The 20,304-nt window shown below is 57.3% G+C and overlaps 1 protein-coding gene across 2 annotated transcripts; it reads right to left on the bottom strand.

Moving 5' to 3' along the window:
- Positions 1-5: 5 nt before the first annotated feature.
- ANKRD13B (ankyrin repeat domain 13B) lies at positions 6-18,293 on the bottom strand. Of its 2 annotated transcripts, XM_026517765.4 has the most exons (15): positions 18,101-18,293; positions 6,724-6,859; positions 6,479-6,603; positions 6,358-6,403; positions 5,628-5,771; positions 5,348-5,537; positions 5,205-5,271; positions 4,103-4,184; positions 3,277-3,341; positions 2,919-3,049; positions 2,641-2,798; positions 2,322-2,474; positions 2,030-2,193; positions 1,871-1,947; positions 6-1,398 (listed from the first exon to the last, which is right to left on the bottom strand). In XM_026517765.4, exons 1-15 carry the CDS (start codon positions 18,212-18,214, stop codon positions 1,161-1,163), a joined length of 1,890 nt encoding a protein of 629 aa, XP_026373550.1. In that variant the 5' UTR covers positions 18,215-18,293; the 3' UTR covers positions 6-1,160. The 2 variants fall into 2 exon arrangements, with proteins under 2 accessions (XP_026373550.1, XP_026373549.2); XM_026517764.4 differs by lacking the exon at positions 6-1,398 and having other exon boundaries at positions 1,426-1,947.
- Positions 18,294-20,304: the final 2,011 nt, after the last annotated feature.

Here is a 20,304-nt window from a genome sequence, read left to right as displayed (position 1 = left end):
TCGGGTTCGAAGCCTCTTTTATTTGTGCCTCAGAGTCAGTCTGGTGCCCCTGGCATCAGGGAAGGAGGTGAGAGGAACAGTTTCTCTTTGTTCTTTTCTTCCATCCCTTTGTGTCCCTACTGAGCCTCACCGGCTAAGCCAGGAAGGCCAGCCTGAGAGAAGGCGGACAAGGGTGTGCGCTGGGCCCCTGCCCCTAGCGGGGTCTGTGCTTCTCTGGGTGGGTGGGGTGGGGCAGGGGAGAGCCGGGGGTTAGCACCATTGGATGAAGGGTTTTAGAGTCAGCCCCTGGCTGGGGGCAGGTGGGACACACGACCACAGAGGGCTAGCAGCAGCTGGTGGGAAGGGGTGGGTGGTGGTGCCAGGGCCCTAAGCCGGTGAGAGGGCTCCAGGGTGCACCTGCCCATAAGCGGGGCCAGGGGACAGGGTCTAGTGCTCACCCCCAGCCCAAATATTGTCCCCCATTTGCCAAGACATCATGAAGGAACCAGGCCTTGCCCAGGCCAGGGGGCCACCTTGGGCACCCTCCCTGATCACAAAAGCGTGCCCTGGGGATGGGGACTCCAACCTCTGGCCGCCCAAGGAGAAACTGGGACCACCCTGAGACCCGGGAGGGGTGTGGGGGGGCTGGGGAAGCCGGGCACCCCGCTAAGTGCACTTGACGCTGAAATGCCGGGGTGAAGGAGGAGTTGGGCCCTTGACGTGCTGGTTTGTGTCCGGGACAAAGCAGCAACACAGCACGTGGGGAGCTCAGCTGCCCCCCTGGGGTGAAGAGCGGAGATGCAAAGGCTTCACGGACAGTGTCCTACAGTGGGTTCTGTGAGCAGAAAAGGAGGACCGGCCGGAAGGAGCGAGGGATGGGGGACACTGCTCCTCTAAGGACCCGGCTCCCCCTCAGGACGGCCTGGCCCTCTCGGACAAGTCTGAGCCCAGGATAGAGTGCTGGGCGTCCGGACACGGCAAAGCAGGGGGACCGGGCCGTGCGAGCTGCCTCCAGGGCCCTGGCCGGGACAGGTACCCCGCGGCCGCGCCGAACCCCTCCCCGTCCGGCGCCAGGGGCGCCTCTTCGCCCCCGAGGCTGCGGCTCCAGTCTCCGGCCGCAGCCCGGCGGGCACGCGGGCCCGAGCGAGTGTCGCTCCGGGGCGGGTCACGCGGGGCGGGCGCTACTGCTCGGTCAGCGAGAGCCGCAGGATGCGCTCCAGCTCCTCCTCCTCCTGGCGCGCGCGCCGCCGCCGCTCCTCCTGCTCCCGCGCCGACAGCTCCATGGCCAGGCGCAGCTGCTCGTCGTAGCTCCGGAACACGTGGCCGCCGGAGCCCGGGCGCGGGCTCGGCCGCGGGCTGGGCACCGACGCCAGGGCGGCGGGGGGCGCGGGCTGGCGCTGCGGCGTGGGCGGGGCGCTCCTGGGGGCGGGTAAGATACGTCGAGGGTTCCGGGGCGCACCTGCCCATAAGCGGGGCCGGGAGACAGCGTGGAGGCCCCAGGACAGAGGAGGCCTCGCCACCCTCCGGCGGAGGCGAAGAGCCCTGCATCACCTCCCTGGCTCCCACCCCGTTGTGACAGATCTCAGCCCCTACAGAGCCTATCCTCGCAGTTGACGGTGGACCGGCACACGTGGGCATCTTCTAGAACCCCAGCCCTAACATCTGAAGGCCTTGAGGCTGCTTTTGGAGTACTGCCCAGGGTGAGGAAAGGGTGGGGGCAGAAGCCTTCAGCAAACCAGTGGGGGCCCTACAGAGGGTACCAGGGTTTCTCGGGGCCACGAGGGGCCGCCCAGCCATGGGTATCCTCACCCACGGCGACAGGGTCCCCAGGGGCTCCGTGCGTGCGTTATTTCGGGGAAGGGATGCTAGGTCAGGACTGGCAGGCACTGACCTGTCCTGTCGGCGAGCCTCGTAGGACATGGGGTGAGTGCCCGGCTTGCTGTTGGTTAGCGCCTCCCAGATGGTGACCTGGAGGGAGGGACGTGGACCGGTTGGCTAGGGTGGCACCGCAGCTCCCGGTGCAGCAGCGCGGCGCGGCGGCGGGACGCACCTGGTCATACTCACTGCCCGCCTCAAGCAGGCTCTGCTGGATGGCGAACTGCAGCAGGTCATCGTCGTCATCGCGGGTCGCCGCCTCGCGCTGGCCGCCCAGCACACTGTAGCCGCGCGGGGCCTCGAACAACGCCGGGGAGATCTCGCAGCCGCGGCACGAGGCTGAGGGCGCCAGGCTGGGGGTCAGAGCGCGGCCGCACCCACCCTCCGGCCTACCCCCGGGCAGGGAGCCGGCCAGGGCTCGGCGGGCAGGGCCGTGAGGGCGGACGCGCAGATGGGGAGGGGCTCACTGGTGGAACTGGAGCTGCTGACGCTGGAGGAGTCGCTGCCCGGGGAAGGGGTCTCACTGCTGGGGCTGCCTCGCACCGACGGCACCGGCTCATCGCAGCCGTTGAGGTTCCCGAAGGTGATGCGGGCGTTGAGGATGTGGAAGATGGGGATTTCTGAGGATGAAGAAACAGCCGGGGGCCACCACCCACCTTCTCACACCTTAGGCACCCCGATCCTTACCCGATCTAAGCCCCACCCGCCCCGAACACACACACACACACACACACACACACACACACACACACACACGGCTGACAGGAAATGGGGGTGGGCTCTCACCAATCTTGACCGGGAAACCAGGTGGCAGACGAAGGGTTATGAAATCCCGGAGCTTGGCGAAAAGCGCATTGCTGACAGCCATGAGGTCAATGATGGGGGCCACCTGCTCACACAGGGACAGGGGATGCTCCTCACACAGCCACAGCTTGGCCTTGAACCTGCCCCCCCAAATCCCAAGGGGTGAGGGGCAGAGTAGAAGCCATGGCCTCCCAGTACCTTCTGAAGACCCCGCCCAGCCCTGCCCAGCCCACCCCCCCAGCACCCTCAGGGGGCCTCACTTCTGTGTCTTGGTGGTCAGTTCCATGGGGCGGCCCATGTCCCGGTTGCCAAGCTCGAAGTTGGGGTTGAAGTACTCTTCTGCGGTGATGGCAGTGGGGTTGGCTTGGCTCAGAGTCTGAGTGATCAGGGTCTGTACATGAGGAGGTGCCCATGAGCCCCTCTCAGTCTCTGCTGCCAGGCCAACCATTTGGTATCACGGCCCCGGCGCTATCCCCCGGGGCACCGTGGAGCTGACATGGCCCTGGGCAGTGTGGAAAGTGGTTCCACACGGGCCGTGCCAGGTAGGATGCCTCCCAGGCCTCCTCCTGAGCCACATCCATACCCTTCCACACAAGGGCACCCCTGGCATGCACTCACCCCATTTTGGGGGCCCCCATGCTGCTCAGCAATTCCCAGGAAGGACTGCAGAGGTGTCTTGCAGCCTACAAGAAATGTGGCATCTCAGAGGACACTGCCACCCTCAGAAGTGCCAGCCCCCGAGACCTAGGGAGGAGGCTGGTTCCTGGCAGGCGGGGAGGACCGCTCACCCACACCAAACACTCGGGCACCTGCATCTGAAGGGGACTGAGGACTCCAAGGGACAGGGACCAGGACGGCAACAAGCACAGCAGGAATAAAATTAGGCCTGGGGCTCTGGAGAAACTTCCAAAAATGTCCAGGTTGGTGACACTGGACAAGAAATACCTGCCCTTGGAGAACAGTGCTGGGTACGCACTTGTCAGTGTGTGTTTTCCTTCAGGCACTTCCGTCTTAATTCCCTCATGTTGTTCCCCTGTGAGGTAGGACCCGTCTCTCTACTCTAGACAGACTCCCTGACGCCCAAGAGTCTGGTGTGGCGGCAAGAGGCACAGAGGGTCAGTGGCAGGCCCCCTGACTTACTGCTTAGGATACGTCCCACCAGACTGGGCCAGCCAATAAACACGTGACACGTCGACCCCAAATCCAACGCAGACATCAGTTACCAGTTGTAGCGTTCCCTCCCAGTGAGCCCAAATGTTGCCTAGAATCTTCCTAGCTGCATTCCAGGCACTCTCAATTATTAGCACTTGGCACTTGAACTGAAACATGTTTGCGTGAATAAACTATCCTGGCTTTTGCTGGGATGTCGCAGGGAACATGGATGGAAGGACTGGAGTGGGCGCTGCTCCCTCACACCTCCCCCCATCCACCCCTGCTTCATTACCTTTGACCTTGCCCTTGTGCTGTTCTGACAGATGCTCTGTCCGTGTCCGGGTGATGAGCTCCACATTGGATGCCCCATATACCTGGGGACAGATGAGGAAAGGGCTCAAAGACAATTCTGGTACCCCACCCCCTGCCACCAAGGGCATCATGAACACTTGCTGCAAGGGAGGGTCCACTGGGGGATGGGGGAGCTGTCTGCTCCAATCTCCCAGCCTCTGGCCAAGTAAATATATGAAGTCATTCATCCATTCTCTTATTCATTCAACAAACATTTTGTGAGGAGCCTTTATGTGCCGGGCACTGAGGCAGGCATCAGGGGTACAGTGGTGAAGGAGCATGCCTAGAATCCCCCCACCCATTTGAGGTTCACACACAAGTTGAAGAGACAAGAAAAGGGACAGTTATAACACAGTGTGACACCCACTCTGGTGGGGGGAGCACAGGGCTGTGGGAACCAAAAGCAGAGGCCTTAGCCCATCTAGCAGGCCAGGGAAGCCTTCCAGGAGGAAACCCCGCAGAGCCACGCCGCTGGCATTAGCTCCTGCCTTCACTGGCACCACCCCGAGGCCCCATGGGGGTGCCAGGGGTCCCAGAGAGACCAACACAGTATCCTCAGGGGTAAAGGCCTGGCTTTGGACTCAGACAGCCCAGGTCGGAGCCTCAGCTCTGCCCCTGATAGCTATGCGACCCTGTACAGGTCATGTGACCGCTCCAAGCCTGTTTCCTCATCGGACGACGGGCCAGCACCCTCCTCCACGGAGCCCTGGCGAAGAGTCAGTGGGATACTGTGGGAAAGGCTCAGTAAACATCTGCATAACAGGAATAAGCGTTGTTGGGATTCAACGGTGTGTGTGTGCGTGTGTGAGTGTGCGCATGCGCCTGCCACATAGTCATACATACATACAAATAAAAAGCGGGGACAGTGCCTTGAGCACGACTACAGTAAGTGCTCAATAAACTCTGGCCGTCCGCATCGGTTGCCTATAGTCTAGCGCCCTTCCCCCCACACGCTGCATCGCCTCTGCACCTGGGCGGGGGGCAGGAAGGCCCGCCCAGCTGGCGGCAGGCCAGAGCTTGGCCTCTCCGGGACCAAGCCTCACCTTGGCTTCATAGCCGTTCACCATCTCGGTCTTCTCGCTGCGCCAGCCCAGGATGCCGGTCTTGTTCCTGGGGAAGCAGAGGGGTCCAGGTGAGGGGCGCCCCAGCAGGCTGGCTTGAGGCTACGGAGGCTGTGCCCACTCACCTCTCAAAGGAGATGTTCTTGGTGTCGAGCTGTGTGGTGACGACGGGAGCGGTGAGCCGACTTAGCACCTGCTCCTCGGTGGGCTGGGCGGCGGCCAGCAGCAGCTCGCGGTCCTGCCCGGCCAGCGCCAGAGTCTCCGTGTGCACCACCCGGCGGTCGTGGTCGATCTCCATGACCACGGCGCTCGTGTCTGCCGGCCGCAGAACAGCACAGGGGTGTCAGAGGTGGCAGGGGGGTGTCCCCAGCCTTCCCACCTTGCCCCACCGCCTGCCTGCCTGACCTTGGCCCCTGAAGACGAAGCTGCGGTTCCCTCGCTGCCACGTCATGTGGTCAAAGCCCAAGAGCGTGGTATCTACCCGTAGGTTTTGCCCACTCTTCCATACTTTGTAGGTGTCGCTAGGGCAGATCTTGGACACCAAGGGCACTGAGTGGAAGGGAAGGTCAGAGGTGGCTTCAGTTTGCCTGGCCCACCCAACCTGGGCCACCTCAGGCCACGGGGGTCAGCGTCAGCGGTGTGGCTCGGAAAGGACAGGAGAACTCCCCAGCTCCCCCCACGTGAAAGCAGACCTGAAGCCGGGGACGGGTGCGTCCCAGCCGCTAGCAAGTCCCTAGGGGCCGCCACGTGTTAATTCACTCACTCAGTCTTTCATCCCATCTTCCAACAAATATTTATTAAACACCTACTGTGTACCAGGCACTGTTCTAGTCACTGAGGATACAACACTGAACAACACAGGACCCTCTGGGAGCTTACCTTCCAGCAAGGAGTGACAATAACAAACAAATGAGCGACTCATTACAAAGCGAAGGAAGTAATAATGATGGAACCCAGACGGCGTCTGAGGCAGCGTGGAAAAGCCTCGCTAAGGAGGTGGCACAGAGCTGGGAACTAAACGATGAGAAGGAGCCCCGGGAGGAGCTATGGCCACAGAGCTCCACGCCGGCAGAGCCGCAGGTACAAAAGCCCTGAGCGGGGAGAAAGCCCGGAGAGGCCCCCTCGGCCCCCTTACCCCAGCTAGTGAACTCCCATTTCATCTCCACGTAGAAGTCCTGGGCCTGGAGAGGGAGAAGGAGAGCGCCTAAGCCCGTGCTCGACAGGGTCCGAGGGCTCGGCGGGGAGGCGGCCCTCACCTTGCGCAGCTTCTCCAGCAGCACGGGGATGCCCGCCAGGCGCTTCACCACCCGCTGGTAGTCCCGGTACCGCAGCACCAGCTGCACCAGCTCCAGGTCCCGGGTACTCACAGCCTCCTGAAGGACTGGGGGGGGAGCACCGTCACAGGGCACAACCCTGCCCGGGCCCCCCTCTGTGAACCGAGGGGCAGGCTATGAAGTTGGGAGACCCTGGCTGAGGGGCTGGGGTGAGCAGGGGCGCCCACCTGTCCAGCCGCTGCGATTCTCCCTGCCCACGTCGGCGCCGTGCGCTAGGAGCACGCGGGCACACTCGAGGTGTCCCAGTGTGGTGGCCAGGTGCAGGGGAGTCCGCCCGCGGGGATCCAGCTGCTCGATGTCCACCTGGAGAAGGAGGTGAAGATGTATCCCCGGTCACTTCGGAGGCAGCCCGTCCGAACCCAACCGCCTCTAGGCTGCCAGCAACCGCGCGGCTGCCCTGCCTTGCCCACCCCGCAGACAGACAGACACGATGCGCAGGGGCCGGGGTGCAAAGAGGCCTGCAGGACAGGGCAGGAAGCAGCTCTGAGAGAGGAAGGACCTTCCTCCTTTCCCGTCCGCCTAGGTCCCCTGACTGGGTTCACTCCTCCGAGGCTCCAAAGCGGGCTGCCCGTAAAGAGTAAGCCTAGGGTTGAAGGCGCTCTAGAAAGGCTGTTGGCCAAGGAGGGCACCTGCGGCAGGACGAGCCTGCAGGTCCAAGATCACACCTTCAGGAAGGGCTATCGATTGAGGTCATTGACATTCTACTCTCACTATGAGTGAGGTTTAACAAACAGCTGCTGTAACACATTGACAGCAGTGAACGACTATGTTCATGGCACCACTTCAAACCCACGTCCTTTGCCTGTGCGACACCATGTATTAACTGTTTTTTTGTTTTGTTTTTTGTTTTTGTTTTACAAATCCTATTACTGTTTTGTGAATAGCATGATTAATTGAATGAGATTTTTGTTGGGTGATAAAGACATGTTTGTTAAACATACATATTTAAATATATTTCGGGAGTCTAAAGCCTCTAGCTAAATACAGTGAATTGACCGCATGCACGCTACTCCTCTCCTTCCCCAAACTGAACTAAAATGCCAGTCAAAAGACTTCTACTGCAGCCATGATGAGATAAGCTGAAATCATCCTCCCATAAACAGAGAAAACCACTGCTTTAAAATACATGAAATAATTCTTTCCAGACAGTAGGCAACAAGTAGTCCAGGACTGTGATCCCTGAAGCAAGAGAAACTAACAACGTAGGCCTTATGACTGCTTAGATGTCTACCTGGAGGAACATTCTGGACAGCAATTCGGGGAGGGGAATCTCTAGCAGAGCACGGTAGTCTTGCTGAGGAGTTGAGGAGACAGAGACAGGAGTTCAGGGAGGCTGAAGTAGCAAGAAGTTGCAGGACAGAGTTCTAGGGAGGAGTGAGCTGTGCAAACAAAGAGCCCCAGGAATCTGCACGGGGTTCGTCCGAGTCTTTGCTGAACATTAAACTTGGCCTGTGTGGAGGGGAACTCAGCAACACTAGACGGAAAAGGAGCAATAAGCCGGCAAATTCTCAGCAGTTCTCCTGTCTCAGGGCAAGGAGACATTCACACCCCCACCTGCTAGAGTGGAGAGTCCTCGCTGTTTGCCCAGGGTATTCCACACAGACCCAGGAATGGGGATGGCTTAGCAGTAGGGCTGCACCAGCCGGAGAGAAGAGGCCCATCTAAATCCAGTGTAACCAAGATGAAAAGTAATCTCACAAGGGTCAAACTGATGTGCAAGTAACTCAGCCTCGCTGGTCAGAACAAAGCCTGACGCTCTTTAAAGGAAGACCGTAGGGGGCGCCTGGGTGGCACAGCAGTTAAGCGTCTGCCTTCGGCTCAGGGCGTGACCCCGGCGTTATGGGATCGAGCCCCACATCAGGCTCCTCCGCTATGAGCCTGCTTCTTCCTCTCCCACTCCCCCTGCTTGTGTTCCCTCTCTCGCTGGCTGTCTCTATCTCTGTCGAATAAATAAATAAATAAAATCTTAAAAATAAATAAATAAATAAAGGAAGACCGTAAAATCCAGACGCTTAACATGACAACGTTCGCAATATCTAATACCCGGTTACAAAACTACTAGAGAAAAACTACTAGGCATGCCAGGAAGTAGGAAAATATGACCCATAATCGGGAGATATTCAGAACTGATAAAGACGGGGCACCTTAGTGGCACAGTTAAGTGTCAGACTCTTGGTTTTGGCTGTGGTCATGATCTCAGGGTCGTGAGCTCCCTGCTCAGCGTGGAGTCTGCCTGAGACTCTCACTCCCTCTCCCTCTGCCCCTCCCACCCGTGCGCTCTCTCTCTCAAATAAATAAATAGATCTTTAAAAAAAGACACGATAAAGATGATGAATGGCTCAATGTGCTTGTGAATTTACAGAAACACATGAACACAATGTTCATGGGGAGAGAATAAGAGGTATGTATAACAGCTGAAATGAAAAATTCATTGGATGGAACTAACATTCGATTAGATACTATAGAATTTAAAAAAAATCAGTTAACTTGAAGACACAACAACAGAACTATAGCACATAGAATAGAAATGGAGCACAGAGGAGGACAAAAGTACTGAAAAACATTCAGAAAGCCTCAACAATCTGTGAGACATTGTAAAGCGTCCTAACATACGTGTAATTGGAGTCCCCAAAGGATAGGATAAGGAAGTAGGAGAAATAAGAAATTTAAAGAGATAACATTATCTCTTTAAAACTTAAATTTAGCAGTGCCTGGGTGGCTTAGTCAGTTAAGCGTCTGCCTTCAGTTCAGGTCATGATCCCGGGGTCCTGGGATCGAGCCCTGCAGGCTCCCTGATCACTGGGGAGTCTGCTTTTCCCTCTGCCCCTTCCCCCTGCTCACACACTCTCTCAAATCAATAAAATCTTAAAAAAAATAAATAAAATTTAAATTTAAAGGGATGTTATCTTTTTAAAATTTAAAGAGATAAATTTAAAGAGAAATTTAAATTTAAAGAGGTAACAGTAAACATTTTTCCAAAAGTTTTTTAAAAATTACTATAAAGGGTTGAATGGTGGTGTCCCCCTGAAATATATGTCTATACCTTAGCCCCCAGAACCTGTGAATGTGATCTTCTTTGGAACATGGGTTTGTTTGTTTTTTTAAGATTTTATTTATTTATTTGAGAGTGAGAGAGCCTGTGAGCACATGTGCGTGTGGGGTGGGGTGGAAGGGCAGAGGGGGAGGGAGAGGGACAAGCAGACTCTCCACTGGGTGTGGAGCCTGATGGAGGGCTCAATCTCATGACCCTGAAATCATGACTTGCGCAGAAACCAAGAGCCGGATGCTTAACTGACTGAGCAACCCAGGCGCCCTGGAACTTGGGTTTTTGCAGGTGAAATTAAGTTAAGGATCTCAAGACGAGATTAGCCTGGATTTTTTTTTTAAGATTTTATTTATTTATTTGAGAGACAGAGAGATAGAGAACACAAATGGGGGGAGGGACAGAGGGAGAGGGAGAAGCGATGTGGGACTCGATCCCAGAACTCTGGGATCATGACCTGGACGAAGGCAGATGATTAACCGGCTGAGCCACCCAGGCACCCCAAGAGCAGCCCGGATTATCCAGGTGGGCCCTAAATCCAATGAGATGTCTTTATAAGACCTACAAAAGAGAGATCCATGAAGAGAGGAGAAGTTCCATGTAAAGAGGAGGCAGAGAATGAAGTCATGCAGCCACAAGCCAAGGAATGCTTGGAGACACCAGAAGCTGGAAGAGGCAAGGAAGGATTCTCCCCTGGACCTCTGGAAGCAGTGGGGCCCTGCTGACTCCTTGAGTTTGGACTTTCAACCACCAAAACAATGAGAGAATAAAATTTTGTTGTTTTAACCCAGTCTGTGGTAATTTTTTGCACAAACTAACATAATGATAAACTCACAGAACCAAGAAACTCAACGAATCCCAAGCAAGGTAAACACCGAGAAAACAACACCAAGCCCATCACAATCAAGTGCTGAAAACTAATGATAAAAAGAACATCTTAAAATCGTTTTGAGAAATAAGACACACACTATACCGAACACTTCTCAAGGGAAACCATGCAAGCTAGAAAACAATAGAACGAAATGTTTAAAGTGCTGGGGGAACAATGTTGGCCTAGAATTCTATATCCTGTGAAAAATACCCTTCAAAAATGAAGGGGAAATGAAGACTTTTGTGGACAAACAAAAAAAGCTAAGAGAATTTATCTCCAGAAGACACGCAAGAAACGTTAAAGGAAGTTATTCAAGTGGAAGGAAAATGTTAACAGATGGAAACTTAGATCCGTACAAAGGAATGAAGAGTGCCCCAAAAGGAAAATTTGTGAGTAACTATAAGAATGTCAATAAAATATTTAAAACCCACAAGAGTAAAGAGAAGAGATGTTAGCAGATGAGAAATGTTAATACATCTTAGGACGTGGCAAGTGGCCGGGGCATTACAACTGACTTAGGCGAGCCGAGGGTACTAGAACCCAAGCATCCACATAGGGGAGCCCCCAGTGAGTGTCAGGCCAGATCACCCTTAAAATGTCTAGAGCATGCAGACCGCGGGGATGGCAGAGGTGTGGGTGAGGCTCAGAGCTAAATACAGGGGAGCTGGTTAAAATTCAGAACCTTGTAAAGCTGGGAGATGCCCCCCCTTCCCCTCCACAGGATGCCAGGAATTTATTATTTATTCTCAGTCGAAACTCAGCCTGAGATGCACTGGATGTGGGGACACTGGCCTGAGGATGAGGTCACAGGGCTAAAAAGTAGTGAACGGTTTTTCCCTGCCTCAGGTCCTGAACTACTGACAGCCCGACAGTACACACCACGGCCCCATCCCACCCCTGGCAGGAGACTGGAGGATTCTTCTCTGGAGACGTCAGAGGCACCAAAGACCTCTGGGTACAGACATGTGAGGACCCTACAATAAGCAGGCCAGCTTGCCAACCAATCATTACATAGTAGTGACATCAACAAATTCCACACCCCCATTCTTTTTTTTTTTTTTTTTTAGGATTTATTTATTTGAGAGAGAGAGAGCGAGCATGCGCATGAGTGGGAGGGTCAGAGGGAGCAGGGGAGAGAATCCCAGGCAGGCTCTGCACTGAGCGCAGAGCCTAACACAGGGCTCGATCTCACGACCCCAAGATCGTGACCTGAGCTGAAACCGGTCAGACGCTGTGCCACCCAGGCGCCCCTCCACACCCCCATTCTTAAGTACGCCCCAACAGTCAAAGGTGGTTGGACATTTGAGGAAAGCCACCAACATGAGAGATATCAAAACATGCAAATAGATGCTAAAAACCCAAAGAAAACACTGTCAATGCAGGAGACAGAAAACTTTCTGGAGGGAAAACAGTAATTGACGTCCTCAGAAATACATGAAAAGATAAGAGAACTCATGAGACAAAATGGGACACCCCGACTTCCCGCGACTTCTCATCTTTCCCTTGCCCTCTTCGCTCCAGTCATTCCTGGACAGCTGTACCTGCCCCAATTCTCCCGTCTAGGATACATTACCTCAGTTCACTCCCTTTTTTGGCAAAAACAAACAAACAAAACCTTTGTAACGGTCTTCCTCTCTTCCTTTTCTCTCACCTTCCACGTCTAATCCATCAGCATAGACCTGACCTATGGGCTCTACCTTCAAAACAGATCCAGACTCTTCTCAGCTTTCATCACCTTGAGCCTACCATCCTGGTGGCAGCCACCCTGTCTCTCACTTGGTGGCCTGGTAGCCTCCTCACTGGTCTCTTCACTCCTGTTTTGGCCTCTGAGGTCCGTTCTCCACATGACCCATCACAGTCCCCATCATCCTGTGAAATGTACCTCGGGTCCTGACACCCTTCAGCTCAAAACCTTGCCGAGGCTTCCCATCTGTTTGGAATAGAATCCAACAGCCCCGGACGTCTCTTTAAACCCATGTGCTCTCCCACCCCTCCTCCAAACTCCACTCTGCTCCATACCCTAGGAGGCCTCAGCGTTGCCTCCCTCACTTCATTCAGGTAGCCCCTCAAATGTCACCTCCTCAGGCCTGCCCTTAACAACCGTCTTAAATGACACTTGCTGTGTATCTATCTGTCGCCACTGATCCTGATTTAGTCCTCTTCCCACGTGAGATTGCTTGTTCATTTTTTCGTCGTCTCCCTCACCTAGACTGTAAGCCCCACAGAGGGAGGGTCCCTGTGTGTTCTGTTCAACGCTACATCCCCAGTCCCTAGACAGTGCCTGGCACACAACTGGTACTTAATAAATATCTGTTCAACAAATGCACAAATGATTATATTTAAGGGACATGGGGACGGGAAGGCAATAACATGTAAAACTGACAAACTACGACAAATAGTCGTAGACGTATATTGTGTATAACTATGGAGGTAAAAAACAGAACAGCCTAGAGTTCCAAGTGGTCGCTTCCAGGGAATGAGAGAGGTGGGGAGGGCTGGAGTGAGGACTGCTGCTTTTTAATGACAAGCCTCTAACAGCAGCTAAATATGTTTTAAAACTTGAAAATGAACTCCTTTGTCAAAAACAAAACATTTTAGGGCACTTGGGTAGCTGAGTTGGTTAAGCAACTGCCTTCGGCTCAGGTCATGATCCTGGAGTCTGCTTCTCCCTCTGACCTTCCCCCCTCTCGTGCTCTCTATCTCTCTCTCTCATGCTCTCTCTCTCTCAAATAAAAAAATAAAATCTTAAAAATTTTTTTAAATAATTTAAGTAATTTATATAATTTTTATAACCCCGTGTTGGCATTTCTTCATTGTTTATTTTTAATTTCTTAAGGAGGCTCCACGCCCAATGTGAGGCTTGAACACATGACCTTAAGATGAAGCGTCACAAGTTCTACTGATTGAGCCAGCCAGACGCCCTCATTTCTTCCTTTTTAAAGATATTGGGAACCTCAAAAAAAAAAAAAGTGTGCCTGGCCCACGTGGCCCTGTGAGCTGTGGCTTAGAGATCTGAGCACCCCCCACCCCACGCTCCTCTACACCAGCTCCCCACAGAGGAGGGAGAGCACCGTTTACTCTTCACCTGTTACGGGATGGGCTGAGCCCCTGGGCGTCCGAACTGGGGGGGCCCTGAGTCCTGGGGTGGGAGTAGAGGATCCACAGCTCCTGAGCTGGGAAAGTCAGGAGGAGTCTTCCCATGGGGCTGCAGCTGAGCCACTGAGGCGTCCCCCCAGCCCTGCCCCAGACGCTGCCGCCGCTGCTAACAAGGCCCCAGGGAGCGGACAGGGCACCCCGCCCAGCCCCGGAGTTCCAGATGCTGCCTGCCACCGTCCCCCTCCGGTGCCTCACCTCGAGGCCCTGGAGAGAGGCTGGCACTGCTAGCTGGGCACGGCTGCCCCTCCCTCCCCCCACCCCTCAGGGGCCCTGCCCAGGGTCTCCAGGGCCCTGCTGTTTGCCAGGGCCGACGTGGGCCCCGAATACACCCAGCCAACCCCCAAAGAAGCTCCTCCAACCCGCCCAGAGCAGGGCCTGCGGTGGAAATGGCACCTTGCCGCCGGGCCCAGGTGGGAGAATTCATTAATTTCCTCAGCAAAGGCCTGCAGCTCTGTCATTGCTGGAATGAAAAGGTTTCCCATGAAACCTCACACCCAGGCCTCCCCAGCAAGAGAATGAAACTCTGCACCGTAGCAGGCCTCCGCTGGACAAAAGCGGGGTTCTACTGAGCTTAGGGGCTGGGGCCCCCTAGGCAGAGGGACTCCCTGCTTCCGCTCGGGCACACACCTGGACAGGCACACCCGTGAACAGGTGCCATAGGAATACCCAGTGCTACTCCTTTTGCCGCCAGGCTCAGGGTCCATGCGCCCCCCAGGTGTACCAGCACCTGCGTGCTCAGCCGCCCTCCGGATCCGCAGGCATCTCCTGCCCAGGAACACGCACGGTCATGGCCAGCGTATCTGCGCTCCGCGTACCCTTGAGCCCACGGGCACTAGCAAGGTATATTGCAAACTTGTTTAGCATTAGCAGAACCCTTTTGTTAAATGAAATCTTACAAGGACACACCAAATGTATACAGCTGGAAAGGAAAGGTGAAGGGCCAGAGCACAGAGCCTTGCATGCTCAGCCTTGGTCTCCTCTCCCTGCCCCTTTGCCTCCCCCAGCCCCAAGGAGGAACACCGGAGGCTGGGCTGGTCACTGCTTCCCAGCCTTCCCTGGCTCACTCAGGGTCAGGGAGGCGGGATGCCTCCTTGAGCTGAGCTGGGTGGCCGAGGGTGGCCCCTGCTGCCTCTCCTCCCACGCAGCCCCTCCCCTGCTTCCCAGACGCACTGATGTTGGGTTTCGGGGCTTCCGGGTCCCTCTCTGAGCTTCCCAGCTCGTCAGCTGCGGGAATGCCTACTTTAGGGGGAGAGGGGGTCCCAGGTGCTCTGGGACATAGCAGGTACCCCCGGTGCGGTAGCCTCTGTCTGAGCATCTAGGGCCCCCACAATCCCATCTCACCTGCCTCTAGGTCAGGAGGATGAACTGAGGAAACCAGGGAGGAGGACCATGATGGAGGCAGCCCCAGGAAGAAAGAAAATGTTTCCTTGGGAACACAGTCTGGCCCCCTCCAGAGTGCCTGTTGCCAGGGGAAGAACCCTGCTCCCCTCGGCCCTCCCACCGGGAGCTTTAGAGCCTAACCTCCACCTCCCGCCCCCCAGGGAACACCAGGGGCTTGTGACTCAAGAACACAGCCAGCTGAGCCAACCTCAAGGCCTCGCCAGCCAAGGGGAAACTGGCACATGCACTGGCCTACAGCCCCTGCCCCTTCCCGACCTGGCAGGGCGCGTTATGACAGGAAGCAGGGTACCCAGCAACCATCATCCTGCTGGGTGCCAGCCAGGGGTGGTCATGGACCCTTCCCTTCACCAAAACACCTGATGAGCACCTCCCATCTCCCCACCACTCCCGGCTTCCAGCCCCGAAGAAGAGCTATGGGGGTGGGGGCGCTGAGCAAAGCCACCCAACCCGCTCTGAAGCCTGCCATGCCACCCCCCTCCCCAGCCTGCCAGTGTTGCCGAGCCTGCCCATGGGAGGGCCTCTGCGGGGCTTTCTTGGAGCGCAGAAGAGGCAGCTATGCCAGGTGAAGACCAGGGAAACCCAGCTGCTGTGTGCTTGAGGAAAGCCTGGATGTTTTCTGGCACAGTGAGTGCTAGGGGGACCAGAGGTCAGGGAACCCCTGCTGGGATGCCTAGGGTCTATGGGGTTTCACTATGATGATAGGTGGCTGCCCCCAGGCCCATCCCTGGGGCAACGAAAGGGCTGGGTGGGGCACCCTCAGCTCTCCCTGGGGCCCTGATACCCTGAGGACTGAATAGTGCACACTTTGGATGCAAGGGCCCCTCTGGGTCAGTCCTAGAGTAGAGATACATCCAGAAGCCTCTCTCACCCAGACTGATTGGCATTCCCCTTCTTGGCACCCCTGGAGCAAAGGAGAGGACTGGCCTGACTCCTTTGTGGCTGAACAAGGGTTAACTTCAACCAGTGCCCTATATTACACCCCCCCCCCCCTATCCTGGATCAGGGAAGGCGGTGTCCCTCCTTGTCCCTCAGTTTCAAGGAAACATTAACACACCAGGGAACTGGGAGGGATGGGAGGGTGAAGATAGGGCTGAACCTAGTGCCTAGTTTCTGTGGTAGCTGGAGGGGAGAGAGGAACACACTTAGCAGCCCAAAGCACCCCCACATACAGCGGGTTCCCGGGCTCCCCACCCCAGTCTCACTCCAGCAAGATGGCTGACTTGAGTACTACCAGAGAGGCCGAGGTGAGAGTCTTTTCTTCTAGGGCATTTTGCCTCCCTCCAATCTCAGCAAGAAAAGAACCACCCAGCCCTCAGACAAGGCAGTGTAACTGAGACCTTCTGGAGATTCAGCCACTCGCCTTCTGCCTAACAGTCCTTGGACCAATCATCAATCACCCCATCAGGAAGTTCCTCTCCGATCAGATTTAAATCCCTCCAGCTGTAACCAGATTTAAATCCCTCCAGCTGTAACCTGTATCCATAGCCTGTCTTTTGCCCTCAGGGAAGGAAAACAGGAAAGAGTCAGAAGAGACCGGATTGTCTTAGCGCCCCGCACATCCTACTATGTATCCCTGTTCACGCTCACATCACCAGAACAGGGTCTCCTTGAGAGCAGGGGATGTGTCTGGTTTGTTCATCTTCGTCCCCCAGGACCTACCACTCAGGCCTCGCTTCCTTCATTAGGGCTCTATGGTTGCAAACCACTTCCTTTATGATGGATAAACAGAGGCATGGTCCGAGGAGCAATGTGGAGTGCCCTTGTTTAAGCAGAGGTAGAATGTAAGTGGACACCCCAACCAGCCCAGAGGCTTGCAGGCTCAGGTCACCCCAGCACTTCCCAGGACTGCTCTGCAGAAGCGGACGCTTTCCCGCTCTGAGGGCTCGGCGGTGGACTTCAGACACTCTCTGACCCTCACCTTGCTCTCCACCTCACTCCTCCTTTGGGAAGCAGACAGCTCCTCAAACTGAACTTCCTGTGACTCAGGAAGTGGCCCTCAAAAGGCATATTCCCCAAGGGGACAACTGCTGAATGAACCACTCCCATGCCCCCAGGGTCTCAGATCTGGAGCAAGTCTGCTGGCCTGAGGCAAACCAGGGCAGGCTGGGCCCAGCTCCAGCTCCAGCTCCCCCACCCTGGAGGGTGAGTTGTCCACACCCCAAATGCCCATCTGTGGCCTGGAGAACCAAAGGCAAAGTCGGGAGCTACCTGTGAACCGTGCCTGCCTTGGTCCTGAAGAGTGACCAGGAGACCCCATCCCTTACCCGGTCCTCTGGGAAGCCACTGCCCAGCCAAAGCTGGCTGACCCACCCGTTCTCACTGACTGGCAGGAACCAAGGAGCCCGCCCTGTGCACAGAACCTCAAAGCCTTCCTGTGGCCAGTGGCCCCTAGCTTCCTCAGCGCCAGGCCCCAGCACCAGACGGCAGGCGAGCTCCTTTCAGCACCTGGACAAGGCCCTTCAGGGCTTCCCCAAGAAGCGCGCGGGGGGGGGGGGGGGTGTCTCTCTTTCTCCACTCCCCATTCCAGAGCCGGCGCTGGGCTCTGAGGGATCCAGGGGCTCTGCCCAATCTGAGCAAACAGATGTAGCGCTCGCCCCTGGGGGTAGAGGGCACTGGGTGGGGCTGGGATGCCTGGGAGTGTCACAGCCTATTCTCTGATCCTTGACCTGTGACCCCCTCCCGACGCAGGCCTTGCCCACCTCCGCACACTCACGCGGGATGTGTCGCCACTCGGCTGCTCCGCGGACTCTGCCACCACATGGGGCACAGACCCGAGCCGGCAGCCCCTCCCCGCAGCCCTCGGCCTCGGCCGAGGAGGGGCACAGTGTCCCCGACCCCCAACCTGGGAGGGTCCGGCGCACGAGTGGGCCGTCCGTCCGAGCCGGAGGGGAGCGGGCGGGGGCCGCTCCCATCACCCTCTCCCGGTCAACAAGCACAAAAGCCGCGGCTGCGAACAAAGAAGCGCTGCAAACTCGCCGGGGAGGCGGGACAGCCCGTGCCGCGCCCCCTCCCCACACCCGGCGGGCGTGCCCGGCCGTGGGGGGTCCCCGCGGCGCCCCGACGGCGCTCGTACCTGGCCGGCGCGGACCTCTTTCTCCAGCTCGCGGTGGCGGTTGTGCCACACGAGGTAGTGCAGCGGGTACTTGCCCTCGGGCCCCTTCCTGGCGGAGGCGTTGGCCGGGATCATCGCCCGCTCCTCATGCCAGGGCCGCGGCGCCCGGCCGGGGAGGGGGGACGGCGCCGGAGCCGGGGCCCGGGGCCGCGGGGCGGGGGGCCGGCGCTGCCTGCTCGCAGGGCTGCGGCTCGGGCATGTGCGAGCGGCGCCGGCGGGCGGGGGCGGCGCGCCCGGCGCTGTGCGGGCGGCGCGGGCCGCGGGCGTCCTCGCGAGGCGGTGGCGGGCGGCGCGGAGAGGCCCCCACCCGCCCGGGGAGGGAGCGGGCGCTCGGCAGCGCGGCGCGGACTCGCGCCTCACCTCCCACACCCCCGCACACAAAGACGCCGCTCGGCGGAGGGAGCAGGCGCCCGCAGCGGGCGCGGGGGCGCACGGGGCGCGAACCCCGGGGACGCCGCCGCAGGGACGCGCGCCCGCCGCCCCCGGCTCCCCGCAGCTGCATTGCCGGGCCCTCAGCCCGAGCGGCCGGCGAGAGATGCGGGGATGCGGGGGAGAGAGGAGGGAGACCCGGGTGCCCGGGGCAGAGCTTGTTGTAGCTCGGCCCCGTGGCATCATGGGGCATGTAGTTCGCCTCGTGGAACTGCGGGTGGCGGGTGGCCGGTGGCGGGAGAGGGTCCCGCACTGACCCCCTGCTCCCATGAGCGTGTGGGGAGGGAGTCAGGCCTGGCGGGAACGGAGACAGTGTCTTGACGCCGGGTGGGCCGGGGCGCACCCCCACCCACGGGCCATTTTCCTTTTTAGGGAGAGGGAAGGGGCTACAGGCCTTGCTCAAGCCTTAGAGGGCGCGGCAAGGTGTGGCCTTCAGGATGGAGTTTGGGTCCCAGTGGAACCTGAGGGATCCAGATTCCAAGGAGAGTGATGGGGGGACTCCTGAGAAAGATGCGGGACATTAGTACCAAAGGTTGCTCCAAAACCAGGGATCTGGCGCGTGAAATATTACGTAGGGGTCTTCCCTGCCCTCTTAGAAAATTAAATTCCATCTTTCACACTTGACATTCGAAGGGGAATGACCACTAAGGCTGGAAGGGCAGTCCCCTCCCCCCATTTGCTGTCCTCTGCAAGGACCAGAGTGGGGCTGGGCAGAGAAAGCAGCAGGTGGCAGCTTCCCACCTCCACTCAGTGTGGTTCCCCTCAGGAGAGGAAGTGGCTGATTCCAGAGACTGCCTCCTTCCTGAATAACCCCGGGACAGAGAGGTCCTTCCAGAAGGGGCCCGGCAGACGCCGTGGTAAAAGTGTAATTGACCTCTGGGGCTGCCTACTGCAGGGGCTGGAAGGACCTAGAGGCGTGGCCCAGTCCCTGGAGGGAGGAGGGATTGGGATCTTAAACCAGAGTTCGAATTCCTCCTCACTAACCGCCTGACCGTAAGCAAATTGCTTAAATTTTCTTTCTCAGACAACTCACCTCTAAATGAGACTCTAAATACTACCTACTGGGGTGAGCTAAGGATAGTAACTGCCCTGGGAAACGGCGCATCCAGCCCGCAACCGGGCGGGTAGAGACAGGTGGCGGGACCGGGCACAGTGCCTTCTTGAGTCCACCTTAGAACAGGACAGGAATTAGGGATTCCATACCAGCCCTACTTCGAACAATCCAAGAAGTGTTTGTGTGGGAGGTGCTAGCAAAAGCTTGCAAACTCTCTGCGCCTCTCTCAGGTTTCTTTGTGTGGTCTTCTCTCCTTCCTCCTCCACACCCTGCGGTGCCAGGCCCAGGCGGGAAAGGATAAGGGAGGAGTGGACTGCCTCGCCCCTTTCTCCAGCCTGGGAGGAGCCAGCTGGCGTCTTCGGCAACCGGGGACCGCTGCCCACCTCTACCACGAGGGGTCAGCAGAGTGTTGTGGCTGCAGCCGGAGTTGGGGAGGGGGCTGGAACCGGGGGAGGGACGGCTAGGAGTGGCCGGGAGAATGCCTGTACATTTCCTCATTAAATTGTTTTTAGAACCTTGTCTGAGATTTCTCTTTTACTGTCCCGCTTCCTGAGGTGGCGACATCTCCAAAGGGAAATCCCGAAGCCCTTTTATCCCTAGTCCCAGGCCCAGAAACTGCAGTGGCGGGGCTGGGGGCTTCCGGAACAAAGTTTGGGGAGTGTGGCTCTTTTCCTGGGCCACT

The sequence above is a fragment of the Ursus arctos genome, unplaced genomic scaffold (genome assembly GCF_023065955.2).
Source record: "Ursus arctos isolate Adak ecotype North America unplaced genomic scaffold, UrsArc2.0 scaffold_24, whole genome shotgun sequence".
In the NCBI taxonomy this organism is placed as follows: Eukaryota; Metazoa; Chordata; class Mammalia; order Carnivora; family Ursidae; genus Ursus; species Ursus arctos.
The sequence above is the reverse complement of the archived record's forward strand: the minus strand, read 5'-3'. Positions and strand labels throughout refer to the sequence as shown.